Source organism: Pelobates fuscus, chromosome 5 (assembly GCF_036172605.1).
Source record: "Pelobates fuscus isolate aPelFus1 chromosome 5, aPelFus1.pri, whole genome shotgun sequence".
In the NCBI taxonomy this organism is placed as follows: domain Eukaryota; kingdom Metazoa; phylum Chordata; class Amphibia; order Anura; family Pelobatidae; genus Pelobates; species Pelobates fuscus.
Genome location: NC_086321.1, coordinates 367626484 through 367648775, shown reverse-complemented (window position 1 = coordinate 367648775; position 22292 = coordinate 367626484). Strand labels below are relative to the sequence as shown.

At 37.6% G+C, this 22292-nt stretch overlaps 1 protein-coding gene across 1 annotated transcript in view; it reads left to right on the top strand.

Moving 5' to 3' along the window:
• The window catches only part of LOC134611842 (myosin-3-like), a 35428-nt gene extending 13969 nt beyond the window's left edge, over positions 1-21459 (top strand). Inside the window, exons 11-41 of the mRNA XM_063456107.1 lie at positions 1179-1282; positions 1371-1509; positions 1676-1794; positions 1883-2032; positions 2936-3106; positions 3473-3782; positions 4138-4205; positions 4646-4733; positions 5531-5648; positions 6078-6201; positions 6702-6838; positions 6933-7188; positions 8094-8336; positions 8536-8712; positions 9189-9334; positions 9903-9993; positions 10285-10674; positions 12344-12470; positions 12902-13020; positions 13122-13318; positions 14353-14536; positions 15614-15779; positions 15935-16059; positions 16488-16796; positions 17552-17755; positions 18621-18746; positions 18886-19056; positions 19353-19457; positions 19547-19642; positions 20740-20877; positions 21372-21459. Of these exons, the coding sequence (XP_063312177.1) occupies positions 1179-1282; positions 1371-1509; positions 1676-1794; positions 1883-2032; positions 2936-3106; positions 3473-3782; positions 4138-4205; positions 4646-4733; positions 5531-5648; positions 6078-6201; positions 6702-6838; positions 6933-7188; positions 8094-8336; positions 8536-8712; positions 9189-9334; positions 9903-9993; positions 10285-10674; positions 12344-12470; positions 12902-13020; positions 13122-13318; positions 14353-14536; positions 15614-15779; positions 15935-16059; positions 16488-16796; positions 17552-17755; positions 18621-18746; positions 18886-19056; positions 19353-19457; positions 19547-19642; positions 20740-20877; positions 21372-21395 (4922 nt within the window). The 3' untranslated portion in view covers positions 21396-21459. The remainder of the gene's footprint in view (positions 1-1178; positions 1283-1370; positions 1510-1675; positions 1795-1882; positions 2033-2935; positions 3107-3472; positions 3783-4137; positions 4206-4645; positions 4734-5530; positions 5649-6077; positions 6202-6701; positions 6839-6932; positions 7189-8093; positions 8337-8535; positions 8713-9188; positions 9335-9902; positions 9994-10284; positions 10675-12343; positions 12471-12901; positions 13021-13121; positions 13319-14352; positions 14537-15613; positions 15780-15934; positions 16060-16487; positions 16797-17551; positions 17756-18620; positions 18747-18885; positions 19057-19352; positions 19458-19546; positions 19643-20739; positions 20878-21371) is intronic.
• Positions 21460-22292: the final 833 nt, after the last annotated feature.

The window sequence follows — 22292 nt, the reverse complement described above, 5'->3', positions numbered from 1 at the left end:
TAAAGGCGGTCTTAACACTGCAATCTAAACATTGCAGTTTCTCTAAAATTACAATGTTTTACATTGCAAGACTAAGGAGGGCAGGGGCACGTCAATGAGATGATGTTGTCTGGGTGCCTACAGTATCCTGTTAAGGTAACTGCACACACAAAAATGTACAATTTTGAAATTTAATAGGCTACATAAAATCACTAATAGTGGAAAATGCACAAAGGAATCATACATTTCAGATCAAACCAGCTGGACAGAAGCATTGGAGGACAAGTGTTCGCGTGCATCCAATGTTACTCATGAGAAAGCATTGAAGCTTCCGTGTCATGTCACCGAGTTCTACTCGGTCGGTGCAGTGGGAGCACCTCTAGTGGCTAGAGTGGTGTTCAACTCTGCAATGTAAACATTGCAGTTTCAAAATAAAACAAAAAAACTGTAATGTTTTACTTTGCAGGGTTAAAATGACAGGACAACTGCACCCAGACCACTTCATTTAAATGAAGTGGTCTGGATTTCTTTAGCGGCCCTTTTTAAATGTGCTTATAATTTTTATTCTTAAATGAACACTCCAAGCACCATGTAAGTGTCCTGGCATCCTTCCCCCATTGTAAGTAGTCAAAATGTTTGCAAACAGTTTGAAAACTTCCTAGGGGTCATCCGGGGACTGATCACGTCCTCCAGGATAGTCAGAAGCTCACTAAGTTGAGCTAAGATTGGGGGTCAGCTCACTGATTGAGCGCAATCAGCTGATGCTCTTAACCAATAAGTTGGGGTTTAGCTTAGAAGAGGTAACGGAAGCTCCTAGCAGGAGTCTCTGACTCATCATGGTGGAAGTGACGTGCGCACTGTGCACCCAAGGTAAGAAAAATGGTTTAATTACTTAGTTTGGCTGGTGCCAGGGCACTCCTGGCACCTTTTGACTGCAGTGCACTGTAGTGGTTGAAGTGCTTGGAGTGTTCCTTTAACACATTTTTGCAAGTGCCTCACTTTTAGACGTATTATTATTTACCTAGTCTCTTACTGATATTTAAACGGTAACTAACAAAGAGTCATACAGGGCTATTCACAAAAGAGAGAATTAAAAGTGACTTCCAAATTTAAGACCAGAATAGCTGACCTAAACGCATTTCACCTTGAATTCTCACTTGAGTGACTAACACTGATCGTGTGATCTCTCTTTTCCCTAGAAACATTGTTAATTACAACAAATCCATATGACTTCCCATATATGAGCCAGGGGGAGATCTCAGTGGCCAGCATTGACGACACAGAGGAATTAATGGCCACAGATGTAAGTTCTCTAGTTACAATGTTATAGTTTGTTACATATACACCACCATGGTTTATTTCATACTCTTCTGTCTTTTTGTTAAATGTAGAGTGCCATAGATATTCTGGGCTTCACCTCAGAAGAAAAAATTGGTATTTACAAGTTAACAGGTTCAGTAATGCACTACGGCGTAATGAAGTTCAAACAGAAGCCCCGGGAGGAGCAGGCAGAACCTGATGGTACCGAAGGTAAGAACAGAAGGGAATATTTTGTCGTCTTAATGGGGTTAACAAAGATTGACAGCCATAACTTATATATAACAAAGGCATTTAGTGGTAAGCTTGGGTTAGAATGACCAAACACTTAAGACAAGTGTTATTCAGGTTAGCACACTTAGATCATCTTGTTTTACAGTGGCAGATAAAACCGCCTATCTGATGGGACTCAACTCAGCAGAATTCCTAAAAGCGCTCTGCTACCCTCGAGTCAAAGTCGGAAATGAATACGTCACCAAAAGTCAGACCGTTGAGCAGGTGAGCAGCCTTTGCAAAAATCTTTTTTTTTATTGATGATGTCACCAGGTTTATACAAAATATTAAATGTTGAGCTACTCTCTTATAGGTGCACCAAAATGTAAATGCCCTGGCCAAGTCCGTGTATGAGAAATTATTCCTGTGGATGGTAACCCGGATTAACCAACAGCTGGATACCAAACTTCCCAGACAGCATTTCATCGGGGTGCTGGATATTGCTGGGTTTGAAATCTTTGAGGTTAGCATTGCTGAATATTGCCTGAATTGTGTTTTTTATTTATTTTATTTTGCTAATGCCTCCCCTAACATCTCCCACCTTCCGAAGACGATTGAAGCATCATATGAGCAGCAGATTCCTCTTCAGCCTTTTATTCTCTGTATTTATTCTGGCTTTGGACACAGAATACGATGTTTATTTGGTTGTTTTTTGTTTTGATGCCACTTAAATGAGATGTGTCCCGCCCCCCCCTCCCCCCCCTGCTTAATTTTACTCAAAATTCTGCAAGAACAAAAAACATAAAAAACATCCACATCATTCATAACAAGCATACTGAATAAATCTTCTACTTCTAGTCGGAAACTTGATTCTCAATGGCTGTCGACCCAGTTACTATTTTATCACTAAACCATAGGCAATTTAAAATAGCTCATTATTTGGTTGAGCATTATCATTTATGTTTGTAATTGATGTTTATAACTACATCTGTATGTTTTGACACATTTTTGCGGTCTGTATTGTGTGTTCAGTCAGTAACCTAAAAGAATAATTGAACACGTTGTTATCTTGTTATAGAAGTGGCCTCTAAGATGCTGCAATATTCAATAAATATTCTCCTTTTATTAAAAAAAAAATCTATGCAGAATTACACCCTGATGTGCTGTGTACAACTTTCCCATGAGCAATGTTTGTTATTCTGTTATCCCGATGTATCTGTTATTCTGTTATCCTGGTATCTAGAATACTAGATTCCAATTTATGATACTCTAGAGTGGCCCATTGATGTTCCTGCTGCAATACTTTTAATTCATCATATTATCAGACAGACAGACAGACGTTGGCAGTGCCTGCCCTGGAGTGTACAGCGATAGTATTTTCGATGTGTTTGACAAATAAACACTGTGATTGTTTTGCTGTGTTCAGTTGAACAGTTTGGAGCAGCTGTGCATCAACTTCACCAACGAGAAACTGCAACAGTTCTTTAATCACCACATGTTCGTCTTGGAACAAGAGGAATACAAGAAGGAAGGGATTGAGTGGGACTTCATTGACTTCGGCATGGACTTGGCAGCCTGCATTGAGCTTATTGAGAAGGTACCTTCTACAAATATTATTACCCCTTTGTACCACTGCTATGGTCCAATTCTCTTGGATGTAAAGTAATTTTATTCTACATTCTACTATGTTTGCATTAGGTTGTAATAATGTACATAGGTTGTAAATGTTTTCATGTTTTCCAATATCTGGTGGGTGTTTGTATAATTGGCCATTAGTTGAAAGATCACATATAAAAATATTTTTTATCTTCAGTATTTAGAGAGACAGCAGGGGCATGATCTATCCATCAAAACGGTTTCATTAAGCTAAAGTTGTTTTGGTGACTATAGTGCCCCTTTAAGTCTATACAGAACCTTTGTATTAAAAACATGAACCTGTTATGGTGTTTCCTGTTATTTTTAGCCAATGGGCATTTTCTCCATCCTTGAAGAGGAGTGCATGTTTCCCAAGGCAACAGACTCTTCGTTCAAGAACAAGCTGTATGACCAGCATCTCGGCAAGTCCAACAACTTCCAGAAACCAAAACCAGCCAAAGGCAAAGCTGAGGCTCACTTCTCTCTCGTCCATTATGCCGGGACAGTGGATTACAATATTAAAGGTTGGCTGGAGAAGAACAAGGACCCACTGAATGACACTGTGGTGGGACTCTATCAAAAGTCATCCATGAAACTTTTGGCAAACCTTTACGCTGCGTACTCTGGTACAGATGTAGGTAGGTAATGACTGACTTGTTGACTCTTAATTTAAGTTGATCACAATTAAGAAGTATAGATTCTTGATCCACATACTATCTTGTGAGGTTACCCTTGGACCTCGGCTTAAGTACGGTACATGAACAAAATATCTTGTAGCTTCACCATTCGATCCCTGCATAACCTGAGATTCAGTGCAAATTTTATATATTAATTTGGTGTATTCTGTATTTCATCCCTGATTTTCTGTCCCTTATCCAATAAAGTTTTGTGCTTATTTGGCTTTGCTTGGATTGGAGAGTTTATGTGCAACACAGACATAGAACAGATCGCAGAATGGGATCACTGGACACTCTTTTCATGTGTTTTTAACAGAAGGAGGCACCAAGAAGGCTGCTAAGAAGAAAGGTTCTTCCTTTCAGACGGTGTCCGCTCTTTTCAGGGTAAGTAACTCTTTGTGGATATTTTTGGCATTTACGTGTTCCTGCACATGTTTCATGTTACCTGCCTACAGTGATGATTTTTTTCAGATTTTTCCCATAAAAAACCCAGAACCTCAACTCCCACTGATACTTAGTATCACGGATACAAATAGTATTATGCAATGATTTATTCAAATTTCATTATTAAATACAGTGGGTTTCTGGGTAATAAGCCACCTTACCCAAAATCACACAGTGTGCAGAGCTTCCATTGCAGCTGGGGATTCGGGGTAATAACCTGCCTTACCCATAATCACACAATATACAGAGGTTCCACTGTAGCCAGAGATTCTTGGTCTTACCTTCTGCCCTTATGATCATTTAATACATATATAATATTGTCTCTGAAGCATTCTATGTTTCTATGTATAATAATTACCTGTTGCATGCTTACCCTGCAGGAAAACCTGAACAAGCTCATGTCCAACCTGAGGACCACTCATCCCCATTTTGTGAGGTGCCTAATTCCTAATGAAACAAAAACACCAGGTAATTGGTCAGACAGGTGGACAAGAGAGTCCCTTTTAAATGGAAAATTAAAAATATTAAAGAGGTTGGCTTTTCCAGAAGCCACGCTGTATGGAAATTATTCTCTGTTGAATTAGATCATATGCATACACGTATGTAATGATGTTAAAGACTTGGGGGAAGGGGGAGGAAGGCAAAAATGTAAATAATTTTTTTTATTTCAAGGGACACTATAGGCACCAAAAAACTTTAGCTTTTGTTGTACAAATCATGTCCCTGCAGTCTCACTGCTCAGTTCTATGTCATTTAGGCGTTGTGTATACAGATTTAGTCACAACTCTCTGCACGTGACTTGCACAGCCGTCCTAAACACTTCCTGTAAATTGAGATCTAATGTTTACACTACCTTTTTTGCAAATTCTGTTTAGTTTAGAATTTCTTATCTCCTGCTGTGTTAGTAGCTTCTAGACCATAGGCCTTCTGTCTGATTAAAATGCAATTTACAGTGCAGGAGGTAAAAACTTCTAAAAACTTCTAAGTAAGTTAAGATATGATAGAAAAAAAAATAATGCAGGTTGTGGAAGTCACAGCCAGGGAAGGTGTGACTAGGGCTGCATAAAGAGAAACAATAACAAATTTAATTCCTAAATGACAGAGATGAGCGGTGAAACTGCAGGCGCATGATCTATACACTCAGACTGCTTAATTAAGCTAAAGTTGTTTTACTGCCTATAGTGTCCCTTTAAAGTTCATACGTTCTTGTACGTTTTCTTGTATAAAATTGAGATTCATTTACATGTCATGTCTTTGTCCTGCAGGCGAAATGGATCATCACCTTGTCTTGCACCAGTTGAGATGTAACGGGGTACTCGAGGGCATTAGAATATGCCGCAAGGGTTTTCCCAGCAGAATTGCATATGCAGACTTTAAACAACGGTAAATCTTTAGTTTGAGAAACCTATTCTGATGTAAAACTGTTAAATAATGAAGAAATGATAGTGAGGAAATAAGGCGAGATGGAAGAGAGAATGTTCTGAGCTTTATTTAAATCAGATCATACAGGACCTTATTGGTTTGAATTATGTTTCAGTTTGGAGTAAGCCATAGAATACATTTACCATACTTGATGAGGTATGACCACAGCTAGCTTATTTTATAGGGGGCAAATCGTAGGCCCTGCCTTTGTGGAGGGATACCTTTAGAATGCAAATGCCTCCTTCTGAGATGGGAGAAGTGAGCAAAATCTGGATTGGAACTCAAGTAGGGAGTAACTAAAGGACAAGATGTGACAGTTTTTCTTCATTCTCACACTTGGTTCTGGGGGAACCAAACCAACCTTCTTCTTTGTATCTTCTCTTTTTATAGATATCGAATTCTGAATGCAAGTGCCATTCCAGAGGGACACTTTATTGACAGCAAAAAAGCCTCAGAGAAACTCTTGGGGTCAATTGATATTGATCACACTCAGTATAAATTTGGGCACACAAAGGTAAAGCATGACATTAATATAGATCAGAGATGCGAGACTACTAGAAATTACATCTGGTGATGGGTGGGGAATCCTGGATCTAGTCTTTTATTTTGGCTTAGGGTTGCGTGAGGTGCAACACTTAAAGTTGTGGAGTTTGTGTAGCAATGGCAGATTCCCGTCTCATATATTTCATGCTCCTCCCTGGCTTCATAACATACTTTTATTACCTTAAATGTTCTTATTGATCCTGAATGGTAAAATATATTTGTTAGGGAGAGAGTGGTTAAGGAAGTCAGGTGCAGTATCTGATAATTAGAGATTCCATTCACAACAAGGTCAACTCTGTCCTTTACCCTTCCGAAGTTAATTAATCGAGGTCCACTGAGCTTGGTAATAATTCCTAAACCCCAGGATGTATTTGAAAACTGTAAAAAACTAAATGTATCTTCCTTGTTTAAATACTTTGATAGCATTGTATGTCTTCTCATAATTGGCATCCTGTGTTCTAAATATTTTAGGTGTTCTTCAAAGCTGGGTTGCTGGGAACTTTGGAAGAAATGCGTGATGATCGCCTAGCCCATCTGATTACTCGCACGCAGGCCTTAAGTAGAGGATACCTGATGAGGGTGGAATTCAAAAAGATGATGGACAGAAGGTAAACTTATTCAGCAATAATTCAGTATTTCATATGTTTAATTAGTCAGTCTTAGAGGACAGTTAATCCTCTTTCTTTTAATGTTGATTTTTAGGGAAGCGATATTCAGTATCCAGTATAATATCCGAGCTTTCATGAATGTTAAACACTGGCCTTGGATGAAATTGTACTTCAAGATTAAGCCCCTACTCCGGAGCGCAGAAACTGAAAAAGAGATGGCTGTAATGAAAGAGGAGTTTGCCAAAACTAAGGAGAATCTGGCAAAGTCTGAGGCACAAAGGAAAGAGCTGGAGGAGAAGATGGTAAAACTTCTTCAAGAGAAGAATGACCTACACCTGCATGTCCAGTCTGTAAGTATCATTTGGTTCATGGACCATTTTCTGGGTCACAGGGCTGGGCTTCCTCTGATGTCAAAGTGCAATACTTACTGCCATAGGCTAACATTTTACTTGTCTAACTTGTAATATGGTGTTCACATCTGTAATATATATAAATATATATTTTTAAATTCTTTATTTTTGTTTACTCTACATGTGAAGATCACAAGAGTAGTACTTTGATGGCACGGGTACATAAATAAAGATTATATATCAAGTTTACCAAGACATGTTTTGTATATAAAAGAAAATGTAGAGATTGCAGTAAACGAAACGTGATTACAAACTAGTGAGCCCTCTAGAACACTTGGCAACTGCACCCAAGGTTAGTACACTAGTAGGGCTATATGTTCTCAGAGGATGTAACCCCCTCTTGTAGATCAATGAGAATAAACAAAACCGTAGTGTTCCCTTCTAGGTAATTGGGAGTGGGGGGGGGGAGGGGGAGGTTACATCGCAGAAGGGCTATATTAGAGTGACCATGAGTACAAGCAAATTAGGTGACAGGTCTCCGCAAGAAATCATCAATATCCCAGCTGGTAGGGCCCTTGTCAGCTTTCGGTTTGTTTTTCCAGCCCATTATACTTTCACATAGTAGTATCACGTTTTATAACTGGGTGATAACCCAGTTTCCACCCTAAAATCGATTTGTTTGTCAAGCAGGGCATAGAGCTCAGTTGAGTATGTCTACTCTAGTTTGCTGCAGGCTCTGCCTCCCCATCTATAATATTTTAACTTTATCATATTTCATTTTGATGGCTCTACTGCCCTTTCAGCTAACTCCCAAGTTGTTTGTTGTGTTTATTAAGGCTCGGTCATGCACCTATATTTCATATGCTTATCCATGAAACACAGAAATATCTATCTTTTCTCCGAAGGAATTAGAAAACTTGAATGATGCAGAGGAAAGATGTGATCAGTTAATTAAAACCAAGATTCAGTTGGAAGCCAAAATCAAAGAGCTCAATGAGAGACTGGAAGATGAGGAGGAGTCGAATGCTGAACTGACAGCCAAGAAACGAAAACTGGAGGATGAGTGTTCTGAATTGAAGAAAGATATTGATGACCTTGAGTTGACGTTGGCCAAGGTTGAGAAGGAAAGACACGCCATAGAAAACAAAGTATGTTCTATCGTTTAAAATTTGATTGAATATTGAAGCTGACTTTTCATAGACCAAATATGTTTGGGTTTTACCAATAAGAAGAGAATACATATATTTTGGTTACCAATAAAGTTTGGCTTCATTAGTTTTATGTAGTCATTATTTAGAAAAAGGCTAATTACTATTTCCTTATATTTTTAACATCTAATTTTACAAGGTGAAAAACCTCACTGAGGAAATGGCTAGTCTAGATGAAACCATTGTGAAGCTGACCAAAGAAAAGAAGGCTCTCCAAGAAGCTCATCAGCAAACCTTAGATGATCTCCAGGCTGAGGAAGACAAAGTCAACTCACTGACCAAACTTAAAACCAAACTAGAACAGCAAATTGACGATGTGAGTACCAGTACCAACCTGACATAGGCCTCGATTTAATATTGTTGGGTAAGCTTTTCAAATTATTACATGGATTTTTTAAATATATATTTTTCATATATAATATATATATTTTTTTATATTTTAATATTTTTTAATATTTTTTTATATTTTAATATTTTTTAAAATATTTTTTATCCAATTATATTGGATCATTTGAACATTTTACCCAACAATATTAAGTCGAGCCTATAATATGGAAAACTTTTCCCTGGATGTATATAGGGGTAGATGAACTTCCTTCAAGGGTTGTCTCAGAGTTTACTATATTACCTTTAAAATGTATGTTCGTAACCAAGCACATATCCTACTCAGAATAGCCGAAATTTGAATAATTACAGCTTTATTTTCTTTAAATGTGCACCATACCTTTATTATTATTTGCATTTAAAAGTCATGGAAACTTTGACCAACATGGTCTCCAATCTCTAATGTAGCTTCAAGGCTCTCTAGAGCAAGAGAAAAAGCTTCGCATGGAGAACGAACGGGCCAAGAGGAAGCTGGAAGGAGACTTGAAAATGGCACATGACTCTATAATGGATTTGGAGAATGACAGACAACAGATGGACGAAAAGCTAAAAAAGTATGGGGTTTCTTGTGGTCATTCGACTAATCTCAAAGCATGAAGTGCAGCGATACAGCGACTTGATGATTGGACATATACGAGAATGCAGAGATTATGATTATGACGTATTGTTAAACAATTATAGAAATGTAGTTTGTGAAGCTTTAATATAGCATCCGTTTTCACTACCTCGGATAGGGTAACATAAACCTATTTTTTTTTCCTCTTGCTTTGTCCTCATTTATTTTATTACATTACATAAAGGACATTGAAAACATTTTTTCAAAAATTTCACCGAATTTAATACCGAGACATTGCAAATTAATTTGAATAATCGATTAAAACAGATACATTGCACATGCATTCCATTAAAGCAGATAACACAGAAGTATACATTTCAAATGAAAACCTCAATTTCAACTACTAAAGATTAAAGTATTAAATTAAGGATTACTCCTATCCTTTTAGTAGGACATCACTGAGTGGGCCGTTTAAATATGCTAGCTCCGTATTCTTTTTTAAAAATTTATATCTCATTAATAGTCATATTTGGTCGTTCGTTATCTGTTCTATTTTTTGCTGGCAGGAAGGATTTCGAGATAAGCCAGCTGTTGAGTAGAATCGAGGATGAACAGGTTCTGGCAAATCAATTTCAGAAGAAAATAAAGGAACTCCAGGTAAAAAAACAAGTATTAATGTTTACAGGTATGCCACTATATAAGTGTTTATTTTTAAAAGTTCGAGGTAACGGTAAACATTTATTTTTTTTAATTTTGGTTTCTTTTCTTACTAATGAAAGTTAAAATTCAGTGGGAACTCCATACAGATCCGTACATAAGTATTTAGGGCATTTCACATGGCACCCAGTAGAGCAGTATTGTCAACCTCTGATCCTACAGATATTGTTGAAATGCAACTCTCAGAATTCTCTGACAATAATAAACATTCACCCATTGTTTGTGTGCCAGGCTCGCGTGGAAGAACTTGAAGAAGAGATTGAGTCTGAGAAGGCAACACGAGCCAAGGCGGAGAAGCAAAGGTCTGACCTGACCAGGGAACTGGAGGAGATTAGCGAGAGGCTGGAGGAAGCTGGAGGTGCCACATCTACTCAGATAGAGATGAATAAGAAAAGAGAAACTGAATTTCAAAAGATGCGCAGGGATCTGGAGGAGGTCTCCTTGCAACATGAAGCCACCGTTGCCACTCTCCGTAAGAAGCACTCAGAAGGTGCTGCGGAGTATGGAGAGCAAATCGACAACTTGCAACGCGTGAAGCAGAAACTGGAGAAGGAGAAGAGTGAGATGAGGATGGAGATCGATGATCTCAACAGCAACCTTGAAACTATCACAAAATCCAAGGTTTGTGGATTATATGGTAGTTTAAACAAACCCGCTTTCCCCACACTGACACTTAGAACCTTCTCACCTCAACAGTTAATGTAAAGAATTAATCGTATAGAGATGGTGTGCAATAAAAGCTAATTGATTCCTATAAAAAATGGTTGCATTTTAACCAGTGTAATCATTTCAAGGTAGGTTTTGCCTTTTTTCGGATTAGCAGTAGTAACAGAGTGGCAGGAAAAGAATCCAGTAGATGCAAGTCAGTTTTCAACCCAACTTTACATTTAATGCTATAGAGAACTGTAATATGCCTTCAGAATGATTGCACATCTAAGATTCCTTGCAGTTTCTCCTTACAACATTTTAAAGAAAGCATTTTGTTAACTTGCTCATATTCCTCAGGCTTCAGTACAATAAAGAGGCTAATGGAACACATTAAATACAATGCCCACTACAGCAATCTGTAATGGTTATGGTGCAAATAGTCCCACTTTTTCAGCAAACCATTTTGGATTGGATTGACATAAAAACAGGTCTTTCCCATTCACCAGGTGGATTAATAATGCAGGATTTACACGTCTACATTTCTGATGTCAATTCCATCCACCCTTGATGGATGTGATATTTTGAGGGTGCAGGGCTAGCTTACCCCTAATGCCCTCAGTAAATCAACCCCCTTCAGGTTGGATGGAATTGATACTGGTAACACAGAATTTAAATTTACCAATATTAATGCAGATGGTAGGTGAGCTATGGGTGTTAAGACACACCATGTTTTTTTGTCAAACTGCACCCAAAGTCTTAGCTCAATTGCCATTAGAGTGAGTTGTATGGTCATGGTGCTTGGTGGATCCTTTAAGTAATCTGTTAAAGACTCTAACATTTCGTTCTTAAAATGACACTATAGTCACCAGAACAACTACAGCTTATTGCATTTGTTCTGGTGAGTGGACTCATTCCCTTCAGACTTTTTGCAGTAAACACGGTATTCTCAGAGATAATGCAGTGTTTACATTACAGCCTAGTGATAACTCCACTGGCCACTCCTAAGATGGCTGCTAAAGCTGCTTCCTTGGGCAGTGCTGCAGAGTAAACAGCACTGCCATTCAGTGTCTCCACCCTCTGCATGCAGACACTGAACTCTCCTCATAGAGATGCATTGATTCAATGTATCTCTATGAGAAGATTCTGATTGGCCAGGGCTGTGTTTGACTTGTCAATCCTATGTGAAAGCATTGGGATTGGCTCAGACCACCACTTCTGATGATGTCAGCAGACAGAGGCAGTTCACAGGCAGAGGCAGCAGCTTCAGACTTGAATACAAGTAAGATTTTACTATATTTAGGGGGGCAAGAGGGGGTAAGGGGGCTAGATGGTGGTTTTAACTCTATAGGGTCAGGAATATATGTTTGTGCTAAGTTAGATAGTCTAGTGTACAATCATTTGATTTCTTATAGAGCATAAAAGGTATTAAACATATCAGTTAATAAGTACTTAAGAAAAGCATAATTAAAAAAAAGTGTGTGGTTGGGGCAGGGTGTGTTGGGGCATGGTATAGAACAATATCATTTTAACCAAACCAAAAAGGGACACAATGGAAGATAAATGATTTAAGAAAAATGACAAGATATATTTTTACAAATGACTACTTTGTTTATAATTCACCTCTGTGTGTCTCTACAACTAGGTTAATTTTGAGAAGCTCTGTCGTATGATGGAGGATCAGCTGAGCGAATTCAAGGCTAAGACAGAGCAAAACCAGCGTACTGTCGCTGAGCTGACATTAAGTAAAGCTCGTCTGCAGACAGAAACAGGTGATTAAAGAATTCAGTGTACAGGTTTACACCTGCTCACATATGCACAAACCCATGTATACACATTCTGTGCTAGTTGCTTGGCAGTGTAATTACAGGAAACAGAGCAGGTAATCTATACTAGGCCCTTGCTCCATACATATTTCTATACATTGTTCAGGTTTTCCACTTCCAAATATCTCAAGAAAGTTTTACAACATAATTCAATGTCCATTATGGAATTCCAGATTCCAGAAAATGTACTCAAGAGTTTTGCTGCTATCATCCATACCTTCAATGTTTACACATGCATTCTGGCCAGCTCTTTTTGTTCAGCTAATTTTGTTAAAACGGGAGCACTTCAGGTAATAGCCATATATATTGTATAAATATTGGCCGAATATATAAATATTTCCAGAGGTTACCATGTTACATTTCCTGTCTAAATACAGGTGAACTTGGACGACAGCTTGAAGAGCGAGAATCTTTGGTCTCACAGTTGTCTAGGTCAAAACAAGCTTTTACCCAGCAAATTGAGGAACTGAAGAGACATATGGAAGAAGAGGTGAAGGTATGGATCGAGTGAGAGTTCTGCACCGTGTTACTGTACCCAGATTGTTCGCATTCTGTTAACAATCTAACACAAAATTTTGGTGATTCTCTGATTGCCAGGCTAAGAATGCTCTGGCCCATAGCTTGCAGTCTTCACGCCATGACTGTGACCTTCTCAGGGAGCAATATGAGGAGGAACAGGAAGCCAAGGGTGAGCTGCAAAGATCTCTGTCCAAAGCCAATGGAGAAGTCTCCCAGTGGAGGACAAAATACGAAACTGATGCCATTCAGCGCACAGAAGAACTGGAAGATGCCAAGTAATTCCGTGACATAATAACACATTTACTGCATTGATTAACTGTGTGTCCTTTTAATATTGAATAATTGGCACATTTAGGGATCCCAAAACATGGTCCTGTTCAAATGCCCCAAGAGGTAATATTTTACAGACAGGTCCAGAATTATGTGTTAGATCACATTAAAACTTTCCTTTAATTAAGGATTAGTTAAAAAAATAATAATTTCACAACTTTACAAGTATAAACGATGGGCATTGAATCCATTCGAAGGCAAAGGCTACGAGGAAGGAGTTCTGCATGGAAGTCTGCATTTTTAAAAAGCTCCATTCAAATGTGTCAGAGATACTTAGATACATATGTTTTATCATTGTTTTATATGTCTATATATAATATAGTGATCAGCCACGACATTAAAACCAGCAGCCCAATATCATGTGTGTGTGTGTGTGTGTGTGCGTGCGTGTGCGTATAGTATAGTATATACGGTATGTTCCTCATCACAAATACATTGTACTTATTTGTCCCGAGTCACACAATCCAGGTCCACAGTAAAATGTAGTAACCATGACCTCTAGTGGTAAGAAGTGAATATTACTTGTTAGTTTAGTTTAGAGAGTAACAGCACTCACACAAATTGAATTCTCCCATGTTTCAGGTTCCCTCTAAGAATCTGTAAGTAGTGGTGCAAATTGGATTCTGCAGCTGCCATGGCAATATCTGTGAACTTAAATCTCTGTATTTATTATTCTGCAGATGTAATTAGCAAAACAGATTTAATTTCCACCTCTGAGAACCTTTATCAAGGAATGGGACCTGTAAATGGTCCCCTTAAACATGTTGTTAATCATCGAATCATAAAAAATAAGCAGACAGTATTCTGGTAAGATTATCCTGAACAGTATTTTATGTTGGCTTAGTGGTTTTATGGACGTGTAGAGCTGGGGATGGCTTTTGCATGATTGGTCCATGCTGCCATACAGAAATGTCCTCCTGTCTCCGATACGTGCCCCTTACTAAACTCACACAAAGTAACATGTATCTGTTGATTTCAGGAAAAAGTTAGCTCAACGCCTTCAAGAAGCAGAGGAACAGATTGAAGCTGTGAACTCCAAATGTGCCTCCTTGGAGAAAACCAAAGTGAGGCTCCAAAGCGAAGTGGAGGACCTCATGATTGACGTGGAGCGGGCAAATGCTGTTGCTGCTGCTCTCGACAAAAAGCAAAGGAATTTCGATAAGGTGATTATGTTTAGTTCAATAAGAAAAATGTAGTAGGATTTCAAAAAGAGCACGCCACGGCAGATGAAGATAGAAGAAAACTTTGGCACTTGCGAAAGGTGTACGAATATAGAAAAAAATCATCACACAAACAGAGCGCTGGCTGCCTTACTCATTGTTCTATCATTGGCATTTTCACTTAAATTTCTACCCTGCATAAAAGGGACACATAAAGAGGTTTCCAAATAAAAGGTTTGTGAAAGAATAAATACTTATTTATAGTAGCGACGAATTGACCCGCCGTTTATTAAGGCATAAAAAATTTGGGGAAAAATTTTATTTAAAGTACATATTTAAAAAAAAAACAAAAAAAAAAACTTCTTAGCGCTGGGTACTTTCACCAGCAAATGCTGCTGCTGGCAGACCTATTTAGCCTCTATTTATGTTCTGGAGAGCTTTATGGGATAAGTACCTTATCCTTCGTTGCAGTTCCATTCATCACAAGGATAAGTGGTTATGTTCATAATTCTGATGGCCGTCATACGTAGCTGGTTTACAGTTTTGTTATTGCAAACTCCCTAGTCACTGACCACACATGAGTGTGGCTGAGTTGTGCGCATGTTGCATGCACTAGTTGGATGGACCTCATACTGAAATTAGTGATTATAGGGAGCTCTGGGTTGGGAGACTATGTGCAGGATACTCTATGCACCATAAGTTTTGCTATACTGAAGTGTTTTTGTATGATTCTCAGTGCGACCATTGAATATAGTTATATTAAAATGCCTTTTAAGAATTTCAAGAACACCAGAAATGATTTATAGTAGAATTTTCCTAATCACCATTTCGGCTTTCTTAGGCTTGATACAATTCTGCTCCAAATTAAATTAACGCTACCTAAGTTCATATTATATGATATGGGAGCCAATGTGTCAAGATGCAAAACTGTAGTTTGTAGTTTGAGCAGACCTACAGTTAATGCTTTGATTACAACATGTAAAAAGATGAACTGTGGTTGGGGAGACGGAGTCAAGAATGGAAAACTTGAAACAATGTTAGCGATCTGTATCAGACTTCCCGTCTCTCTTGCTATTAAAGATTCTCGCCGAGTGGAAACAGAAGTATGAGGAAAACCAGGCGGAACTCGAGTCTTCCTTAAAGGAGTCAAGATCTTTGAGTACAGAGCTCTTCAAAATGAAGAATGCGTATGAAGAATCTTTGGATCAGCTTGAAACAATTAAACGTGAGAACAAGAATCTACAAGGTGAGTAAAGAAAGGATGTCAGGAACTATTAGGAATACCAATGGACCTAAGCTATATCCATTATCTTCATCATTAAATGTCTAGGTTTAGGGGTCTTTTTTGCAGGGTTCCAAAGAGAGCATGCTAGCTACATCATAATGTTTAATGTTTCGTAGTGGAAATAACTGATCTGTCTGAACAAATCGCATCCAGTGGTAAAATCATTTACGAGCTTGAAAAAGCCAAGAAACAGGTGGAATTGGAGAAAAGTGAAATGCAAGCTTCGCTTGAAGAAGCAGAGGTAATGTCTTAACCCCAGTCGCAATAATGACCTTCTCATGTAGTGTTGCTGGCATTGCATAGCAGATTACATTAATTAATAAGATACATGCTTGCCCTTTCTTCGCTGAGGTCCATGTACTTTTGTAATTCTTGTATTGAGTTTTCAAGTCACCTGGCAATGTTTTTGACCCGTGGTCTTTGTTAAGCCTACCATAACATGTTTACAAAATGCTTTTAGTATTGATAGAATTGTATTAATCCCTAGGAGACCAAGCTCATGTTGTAGGTACTTTAGGGAACAAATTAGTTCCTGGTTTGAGGACTCATAGATAGCTATGGTTTAATTATTGACTTCAGTAGACACATACCGTATAATGTATTAATCTAACTGTAAATGAAAAAAAAATGGCAAAAACCGAGATTTTTACATTTTACACTTTTTAAAAGGCGTCCCTGGAGCATGAGGAAGCCAAAATCCTGAGAATTCAGCTGGAGTTGACTCAAGTGAAAGCTGACATTGAGCGGAAGGTGGCAGAGAAAGATGAGGAGATTGACCAGCTGAAGAGGAACCACCAGAGGACAGTGGAAACCATGCAGACATCTTTGGATGCAGAGATAAGGAGCAGGAACGAAGCAGTCAGGCTTAAAAAGAAGATGGAAGGTGATCTGAATGAAATGGAGATTCAGCTCAGTCACTCAAATCGGTTGGCAGCTGAAGCTCAGAAATGTCTACGAAATGTCCAAGGTCTACTGAAGGTACACATAAAATGTTTACGTTTTCGCTGAAATCTGGACTAGTTTACCTATACCCTTGAGCACTGAAGTTATGTGGATACAGGTAGTCTGTTAGTCTGTCGGGAGCAGTAAGCAGCCATAGTGGGCGTAGGATGTTCAAAAATATTATATATACTTTTTATTCTACATTTGTATTTGTAATGATTACATGAGCTATATTCCGTGGTAGAGGGCAAGATATTTTTTTTTATATATTTATTTTCTTACCCTGTAAAGCCTCTGAACTATCAGTATGGGAACGTAAGAAAATCTAGAAACAGCTTTTCATAAAAAGTATTCACCCTTAAGGTAGCAAATGTTAAACCATGCATTTTTTTATGATACACTTTCATTAGTGGAGGCTATAGGTAGAATAGGATATAGACCTATTTAAGCTACCCGTCTTCATCTATATAAATAAAATAATTCTGTAAGGGGTTTTCTACAAATATTTTAAAGTCTTCTTGTTAAAATGTTATTGTTCTATAATTGATGTGGACAAAATAACTAGCTCATTTAATTTTTTATTTGTTTTTTTTCTCATTTTCCTAGTAAAACATATTATTTTTAAGAGCCACACTATTATGACTAGGGATGGATTTTACTCCTCTCATATCTCCCACCAGATGTTTGGGAGTTGGTCCCAACCATCTCCCTACCTTCCTACACCGATGCTCTGAACTCCTTTCTGAGTCTACCAAAGCCCCATTACTCTCAACTATTGTCTTCATCCACAGGACACACAGATCCACTTGGATGATGCTCTCCGAGGGCAGGAAGATCTAAAGGAACAGCTTGCCTTGGTGGAGCGTAGAAACAGCCTGTTGATTGCTGAGATTGAAGAGATGAGAGCTGCTCTTGAACAGACAGAAAGATCTAGGAAGATTGCAGAACAAGAACTTCTGGATACAACAGAACGTGTCCAGCTTCTGCACTCCCAGGTAAAATAAAACCAATGTTCCTCAAATTTTTAATCACAGGAGAACCATGTACAGATTACTTTCAGGTTTAATCTCACGCAACTGAATGGTTTGAAATCAGAGTATTATCATGACAAAATTATTTCTTGATGCCTGCAACATAATAATCTCCTACGTACTCCAAGATAAAGATAAAGTTTATGATTTTATTATCTGAGGTTGTCGAATACATTGGTCCATTACCCATATATATGTGTTTTTTTTTAGTCTGGCCATGTGATGTTCTAAAATATAAATCATTAATATAATATATGTGAAAGAAGGTGTTGAGATAGCTCAGTTGGTGAATGTTAATTTGGCAGAATCTGGTCAATTCTAAGGTTGGAACTTAGCCGTTCTACTTGAAGTGCTTTGAAATCCATTAAGGGGAAAAAGGCAAAATAAATATGAATAATAATTTAGTCAAGAGTTCTCTCCTTTTATTTGTAATGAGAAGACATGATCTTTAATATGCTTAATGATTAGAATAGAGGTCTTTTTTTTCATCTTAATTATAGATTATCTTATAGAAATATTTATGCTTTAAGATAGATAGATAGATCAGCCACAACATTAAAACCCCCAACAGGTGAGGTGAAACACATTGATTATATTGTTGCAATGGCACATGTGAAGAGGTGGGGTATATTAGGCAGCAATTGAACAATCAGTTCTTTAATTTTATATATATTTTTATACTGAACCTAGTGAGGTCTTGGATTGTGGTATATTTGGTACTAATGTAGAACATTTTAGTGGTATATAGCTTTGTTTAAACCAGTAGAACCTCCACTATCGTCTGCATGGAGTAGTCATTTACGTAGCATCTTCTCCTTTCATTGTGCAGAACACAAGCCTGATTAGTACGAAGAAGAAGCTGGAAACAGATGTTTCACAACTTCAGGGAGAAATTGAGGATGTCAGCAGGGAAGCAAGAGATGCCGAAGAAAAAGCAAAGAAAGCCATAACTGATGTGAGAGCCTGTCTGTTTTCATGTGTTTTGTATTTTCTTTTAAATTCAATTTATTTTATTTAATATTATTTGCACAGAGCAAAACATTTTGCTCAGTTAAATTCATTATAAGGTAGACATATTGCTCTGTAATCGCCAGGCTGCCATGATGGCAGAGGAATTAAAGAAGGAACAGGACACGAGCGCTCACCTCGAGAGGATGAAGAAGAACTTAGACCAGACAGTGAAGGACCTACAGAATCGTCTGGAAGAAGCTGAGCAACTGGCATTGAAAGGCGGAAAGAAGCATATCCAGAAATTGGAGGCCAGGGTGAGTCTCTTAACGATGACTCTAATATTATTTAGCCCTACTCGTTCTTTGTGTGTAGCATGTAAAATGGATGAAACAATACTTGTATGCTACATTTGCAATTGGTGGCAGGTGACAAAATGGGTGATAGGCTTAGGATTCTAACTGTTGAACTATACCTTTTATTTTGCTTAGTGTTGCCTTTGGCCAAGTAAAGACCTAAAAAGTTGTATCTCCATGATGTTGGTAAAATTAGACAGGCAGTCCAAGGGCAAATGTTTAATACATCCTGAAGCAAAGTTTCATAATTCTTCTAGGTCCGAGAACTGGAGGGTGAAGTTGATATTGAGCAGAAGAGATGTGCTGACTATATCAAAGGGGTCCGGAAATATGAAAGACGTGTTAAGGAGCTGTCGTTCCAGGTAAATTTGGGAAGTATGCAAAATAATGGGATCATCTAGACTTTTGAAGGGTGAGAAAGATCTAATGAAAAAAAACCTTTACATTGCAGTCTGAAGAAGACCGAAAGAATATTGCACGATTGCAAGACTTGGTTGATAAATTACAAATCAAAGTGAAATCTTACAAGAGGCAGTCAGAGGAATCTGTGAGTAGCTTAACATTCCTTTTTTAAAAGTTGCACATGTCAACTGGTTTGGAACTTGACATTACATTTAGCATTGCAGGTCTTGTTTAAGTACCGGAAAAATATGTAGTTCTGGAGATCTCATTAGATTAATAATTGTGTCAACAGAAGATAAAAAGCTCCAGAGGATTACTATATCATAGTATTTAAAAGTAACAAATAAAATAAGATGGAAAAGCTGTAGAAAGTCTGGGTGTATATGGAAACCTCACCTATGATATTGTACCCAGCTGTGGAGACTTTATCTGGAGTATCTATATACTCTCGAGAAAATGTGAAAAAGGGCTAATAGAATGGTACAAAGTCTGAATATTTATATCAAGAGAGGCTAAAGACACTAAAGATGCGTGCACACCCTGCATGTTAATAAAGACTTAAAATATCTCAAGTGATCTAAAGAACCACAAGATAATTATGTTGTATGTAAATCAAAGGAAGCTAGAGAAAAGGTCATAAACAAAACTTGGAGAGGATTTAATTTAGGGCAGATATTCAGGAAAGAATTCTTAAAGTATGGAATAACCAACGAGAAAAGGTGGAGCAGAGTGTTCTAGATATTGAAAAAGATCAAGAAAGCCTAGGATACACGTAGTAGTGTTCTGAGCAGGTAATAAAATAACATATACTTTTAAATGTGAAACGGGCTTTTAAAAGTGAGATGGGCTTCTCCAATCCAACAAGCTAGGCTCTCTGATACTACTTGTGGTTCTCTCTATGGGACTGTGCTCTCATAAATCTGATATCTCTGCTTTATCTATCTTCATTTAATAAGTAAATAAGATATTACTGTGCTTTTCCCTTCTATAGTGCAGAATGACCCATTGGTTCTTTTAAAAACAATTATTGAAGTGTATATAATATAGGCTAAAAAAAAAACAACAACAAAAAAAACGCAGCAAAACAAAATCTTATGAATCAGGAATATATGCCTCATAAAATGTTATTACCCCAGTTAGGTCAGTTTACAGTTTTACAAAGCTAATAATAAAATACTTATCTCACCACGATTCATGTAACTAGCACTCAGTGTTCTTTGCCGATTCTCTCTCTGTTTACAGGAGCAACAATCAAACGTTCAGATGTCCAGGTGCCGTAAAGTCCAGAATGAGTTGGAAGAGGCTGAAGAGCGGGCAGACATTGCTGAAAGCCAAGTCAACAAGCTCAGGATGAGAACAAGAGAGACCATAACCACAAAGGTTGGTTCAATGAGTGGTTTTCCAGTGTGGCTTTCTAGATAGACTTTGCAGATCACCTTAAGATTTCTCCAAACCTCCCAGTTTAGTAAATCATTTTGTAGAAATCAAGTGCCTTTGAATGCATGCAAAAACATTGCAAACACTATGATAATAGCTATTATTCAGCTGCCAATAAGACCATTTAAGGAGGAAAGCTCAAATTAAAATAAATATAGCTGCTTTGAAAGCACCACTATAAAACCACCAAACATAGAAACATAGAAACATAGAATGTGACGGCAGATAAGAACCATTCGGCACATGTAGTCTGCCCAATATTTCAAAATACTTTAAATTAGTCCCTGGCCTTATCTTAAGTCTATGTTAGTTTGTATTTAAAGTTGGATGTTTTCCTCATCTATGTTCCTGACACAAGGTTACAAAACATTGAAGACCCATATTAAAGACATTGGTTGTTCTTATATTACAAACTCTTTACTATGTTTTTTTTTCAGGTGATCATGACAAGTCAAGAGTAAAGAACAGAAAATGGTAAAAAAAATAAATAAAAAAATACACAAAATGTGTGTTTTTATTATATAATTGGAAACGATCTCCATTATGTGAACCAAAGAAAATAATTGACATATTGATTTAATGTGGCAGTTGACAGAGATCTTACACAAGTCTTTTTATCATTAAATATACTATAATAAATCCCCATTTATATGGTATCCCCATCTATATTCCTCTTTACAAAACAATAAACGGACAAGGATGTTGTACATGAGGTTGTGAATTACTTAGCATGCTAACTCGCTAACTTCAACCCTGTGATAAAATCTCTGTTACTAGTACTGGGCTGCGCAGCTGAATATTTTAAAATTTTTATACAACCTGTTAATTCAGTTTTGTTATTCTATGAAGTAAAGAGTAAACTGTGGATTAAAGGGGACATGTTTTAAATAATGTTTTAAATAGCTGCATTGATTTCAGAAGTAATCTGCACTATATGACATCATTATACAATCTAATATGAAAAGTATTTTAAAATTTAGTAATTTTATTCTATGAGAAAATGTAGCAAATTGACTGAGCCAGGAACGTCTTCTGTTGATCTATACATTTGTTTTTAAATCGGTCTCTAGTACAGATTCCCCTCTTCTGGTTCCTCGTCAGTCCATACAGTGAGTTGAACCTTAAGGACTGACCAGAGGCCAGCAGAGGAGTGTGTCCTCTGGATTATTGCCCCATATAGAGTGTTGTGTAGAAGCAAATAGAATAAACTCACACTCATCACTTAACTGTCTCACCATGTCGACATATCGGTTGCTTTACAACTGGTGTGGGGAACCTTCAGCCCTCCAGATGTTCTGTACTACATTTACCATAATGCTCTTACAGCCATTCTGTTGGCAAAGCATCAAGTGAGATGT